This window comes from Gossypium raimondii, chromosome 12, assembly GCF_025698545.1.
Source record: "Gossypium raimondii isolate GPD5lz chromosome 12, ASM2569854v1, whole genome shotgun sequence".
NCBI classification, from domain to species: domain Eukaryota; kingdom Viridiplantae; phylum Streptophyta; class Magnoliopsida; order Malvales; family Malvaceae; genus Gossypium; species Gossypium raimondii.
Genome location: NC_068576.1, coordinates 10,497,816 through 10,502,479, shown reverse-complemented (window position 1 = coordinate 10,502,479; position 4,664 = coordinate 10,497,816). Strand labels below are relative to the sequence as shown.

General features: G+C 34.6%; 1 protein-coding gene across 1 annotated transcript; it reads left to right on the top strand.

Annotated features, from left to right (window-relative positions):
* The first annotated feature begins 1,393 nt into the window (after positions 1-1,393).
* LOC105763245 (agamous-like MADS-box protein TM6) lies at positions 1,394-3,638 on the top strand. The gene is made up of 7 exons (XM_012581388.2): positions 1,394-1,919; positions 2,022-2,088; positions 2,185-2,246; positions 2,368-2,467; positions 2,914-2,955; positions 3,043-3,087; positions 3,189-3,638. Exons 1-7 carry the CDS (start codon positions 1,732-1,734, stop codon positions 3,357-3,359), a joined length of 675 nt encoding a protein of 224 aa, XP_012436842.1. The 5' UTR covers positions 1,394-1,731; the 3' UTR covers positions 3,360-3,638.
* The last annotated feature ends 1,026 nt before the right edge of the window (positions 3,639-4,664 follow it).

Sequence of the window (4,664 nt, the reverse complement as noted above, 5' to 3'; positions counted from 1 at the left end):
TAAAGACCATGGTCTATAGTGGCGTTTTTCGGCTAAGCGCCGCTAAAGACCATGGTCTATAGTGGCGTTTTTTGTCTAAGCGCCGCTAAAGACCATGGTCTATAGTGGCTTTTTTGGCTAAGCGCCGCTAAAGACCATGGTCTATAGTGGCGTTTTGTGGCTAAGCGCCGCTAAAGACCATGATCTCTAGTGGCATTTTTTGGCTAAGCGCCGCTAAAGACCATGGTCTATAGTGGCGTTTTTTGGCTAAACGCCGCTAAAGACCATGGTCTATAGTGGCGTTTTGTGGCTAAGCGCCGCTAAAGACAATGATCTATAGTGGCGTTTTTCGGCTAAGCGCCGCTAAAGACCATGGTCTATAGTGACATTTTTAGGCTAAGCGCCGCTAAAGACCTTGGTCTATAACGGCGTTGCAAAGAAAACGCCGCGAAAGGTCTTGATCTTTAGCGGCGTTTATTATAAAAAGCGCCGCTAAAGTTACCGACGCTGTCATTAGCGGCGTTCTTTGCGGCGCTTCGTAAAGCGCCGCTAAAAGTATTTGCGGCGCTAAAAGTATTTGCGGCGCTAAAAAATGTCGCTATAGACCTAAAAAAGCGCCGCTAAAACCCTGTTTTGGTGTAGTGATAGTAGAAATAGATGATATTTTTAACCGAATGACTAGTTTACTCTTTGATCTAATATACAATGGCTAATTTAATATTTTTTAATATAAAAAAAAGTAAAATGTAATCTTACTCCTAGCATCGGGGCCTCCATGGTATTTTAACCCCTTTTTTCATGCAATTTCAACTTAAAATTCCTCTCAATCTCTTAAAATTTTAAAATTTCCAATTGTGTTGATTTGAATAAGTAAATTTATTTTTGAAATTTTAAAAATCTTATTAGAAATGAAAATCCTCCACAAAATCCTTTGCCCAAATACACCCTAGGAAAACAAAGGTTCTTCCTATTTTAAATTTCTTTGATAATCAACAATATAAATGTGAATGGTGAATACATAAACAGGTAAGATATTTATAAGGCAGAAAAAAGAAGGCGAAGAAACTCCCATAATTAGGGATTCACAATTTAGATTCCACTTTCGAGGTCCAAAAGGCTGTGGCGGTCCCAATGCCATTTGAGGATAAAGAAAGAAATCTAAAACAAAAGTTAAAAAAAAAATTCAAGTAATAAAGAAGAAGAAGAAGAGTGATTCAAAATGATGATATTATGCGAGTAAATCGATGATTGTATTTTCTCTAATAGTCAGTGTTAGAAACAAGTACATCAAGACAGCTTACTACTAAACCGAATCCTACTTAACTAGATCTCCCAACAAAGAGGTTTAAGGAAAAGGAGCACTGTCGTGTATACATTCATGTCCTGTCGTGATCGAAGAAAAACATGAAAGGAAAAAAACCCAATCTCACACGTTATCAGGCGATGTTACCCTAGCCTCAAGATGCCCCTGCTCTTTGATCGGTGTTCATTTAATGAACCACCACTTATAGTTACAAAACATAAAACTTTTTTATACCCTTTCCCGATATAGATTCTACACCGCCCTTCCTCTCCCTTTTCTTTATCATCTTCTTCTTCTCCTCTTCCTCTGTTGAACTTGAAGATAGTCTATTTGTACTAGCTCTTAGCATATAGCTAGCTGCTGCTGTTCTACCTCTTCTAATCTTATTCTTAATTTTCCCTACTGCACCTTTTCTTTTTCTTTTTTTGAGATTTTCAAGGGAAAAGAAAATGGGTCGTGGCAAGATCGAGATCAAGAGGATTGAAAACGCTACAAACAGACAAGTGACCTATTCCAAGAGAAGAAATGGTATTTTCAAGAAAGCCCAAGAGCTCACTGTTCTATGTGATGCTAAGGTTTCACTCATCATGTTCTCCAGCACTGGGAAATTCCATGAGTTCATCAGCCCTAATATCTCGTACAATACCCAAACCCCATCTCTCTCTCCACACACATATATATATGTATGCATGAAAGAAATTATATGGATTTTGTTTGTGTTGCTGTTGATGTAAATTAGGACGAAGGCGTTTTTTGATCTTTATCAAAAGACTACAGGCACCGATCTCTGGATCTCCCACTACGAGGTTATTAGTCTCTCTTGAATGTTTGCTTGCTTGATCTGTCGGCTTTTCCAGATTTTCTTCTTATATTTTAGTTGTACGCTTTGTTTGTTTCGCCAGAAAATGCAAGAAAACTACAGAAGGCTGAAGGAGATCAACAAGAAGTTAAGAAGAGAGATCAGGTAAAGGAATTAGTGCTTTGACATACATACCAAACCAAACTTAGGGTTATTTTGGTAATAAATAAAGTCCTTTTTTCATGGTTTATGAAGTAAAACTTTGACTAGGAAATTGTTTTAGCAGGCAGAGGATGGGTGGAGATCTGGATGATCTTAACATTAAGGAATTGCAGGCTCTTGAGACTAAGATGGATTCTTCCTTGGTGGCTATACGTGACAGAAAGGTTTGAAATTATTGCTTCTTTTTTTGTTTTACCCCCCCGCCCCTCCCAAAAAAGGATATCTTGCTTTGGCTTCTTTCACTACAAAAGAAAAGTTAAGGGTTCTAAGTGGAAGAACCAATCCTTTGGCTAAAAATATGTTAAATGATTTAAGTTCAGGAAAAAAAGTTTGGATTTTTATTATCACACTAGTCATCTCAACTCCTCCATTTTAGAAAGTTTTCAGCCCCCAAAGTCCAAGTAGCTGATCAAACAGAAAGTGTTCTTTCTTCCTGGAATTGGGGATGTTGGGATGCCAAAATCTTCTCTCTTACAGATGTTTATATGAACTTGTAGGAGAATCGGGTTAACATAAAAGGGTACTTTTGTGTGTGTCTAAACCTCCCCACCACCTCCAATTGAGATAAACTCAAATAATGAAACTAACAATATCAGTTGATTTTCCACAGTACCATGTCATTAAAACGCAAACCGACACACACAGAAAGAAGGTCAGTGAATCCAACACCATAAAAACAGTTGCCTGTCATTCAATTAGTCGAGTTCTTATAATATTTGAGGACTGGAATGCGCTGCAGGTTAGGAACTTGGAGGAAAGACATGCAAATCTTGTCTTCGACTTGGTAAGGAACTTGACTTTCATTAATTATCCAATAGATCAAAGACTAGTAGTGCATCTTAATAATGAGTGTGTGTTTTCCCCCGATCTTTGGTGGTGATTAAGGAGACAAAGCTTGACCAACAGGATGGAATAGTTGAAAGTGAAGGATACTATAATGAAGCAGCAAATGGAGCCTCTAACTTACATGCTCTTCGCCTGTATCAAATCCACCACCCTAATCTTGTTCTTCACCATGGAGGACGATTTGGTTCCAATGATCTTCGTCTTGCTTGATTATTATTGGTGGTTTTCGAGGACACACTGCCTCCTGTTTCTGATCACGACTATTCTCTATAATATGTTAATTCTCTTATCTATCTATTTATTTAATAAATAATTTTAATTCTCATTGTGAATCGTTTATGTCGCAGTTATGGTGAAAGAATTAATCTTGCTACCAACTCTCTCTTTTCTTACATGATCAATGGGCTGAAAGTAGCCTGTTCCTCCTAGGGTAACTAAGTGCTTGTGTGTTTTCTTATCATGTAATATATGATTAGTGTTGGATTGGCATTTTATTCAACTTTTATATTTTATTTTTACTCTATTGATACCAATTAATATTTCTAGTTTACAACATTTTTCCCTATAATTAGTGGGTTAGATTTTGTTGAGAAAATTGTTCTTTTAATTTAATTTTAATTACTATATATTTTATATAAACTTAATACATGAATAATTAATATTGTATAATTTTTATACTTTGCGTTAATATTATTTTATGTTATATCTCTACAATTATTAAAACCCTAAATTTGGTTTCAAGAGTCAAGTGACATCAATTTAATTAAGGAAATTATGAATGAAAATTTATACATTTTGAATAAATTATATTACTACAAGAGTATTTTTATTTTTTATAAAACAAATAAAAATAATTTTAAAAATATAAAAGATTGAAATTTTTTTACATAACAACCCATTCGGAACTCCAATTAGCATGTCAACTTCCGATTTGAGATTAAGAGGATTCCATGTCTTTTTCGGACATGATTATTGCTTTGTAGTCACCCCAAATCGTTAGCCGTCATGTCGATTTGGGGTTCTTATGCACCGTCAATATTGTTCTGGTAATTAAAATCTTTTTTTATGTTATTTCGATAAATAAATTTTTCCATATTATTCCCAAAAAAAAGCCTTTGATATTCCTATATATGGACAACTATTTAGATCTTAGCACAAACCAACCCAATGAAAGATAGACTTACTGAAAAAAAAATTGGTCTTTTTCAATTTTAATATTGAGCAAATTAGTTTTTCTAAAAGAAACATCAATTTAATCTCTCTCAATTTCAAAAGTGAGCAACTAAGGACAATTAATTACAATGTTAAAATTTTCTATCAATTGCACATATTTTTATTGGTATAATAACAAACTTAGCGCTTAAAGTTTACACATTATGTTATTTTGATCTTGATTTAATAAATTTAGCCCAAGAAAATACGAGTTTTGCCAATTTGATTTTGATTTAACAAATTTAGCCCACAATATTTACACATTTTGTCAACATTTATAAATAATATAAACATCAAGGGCCT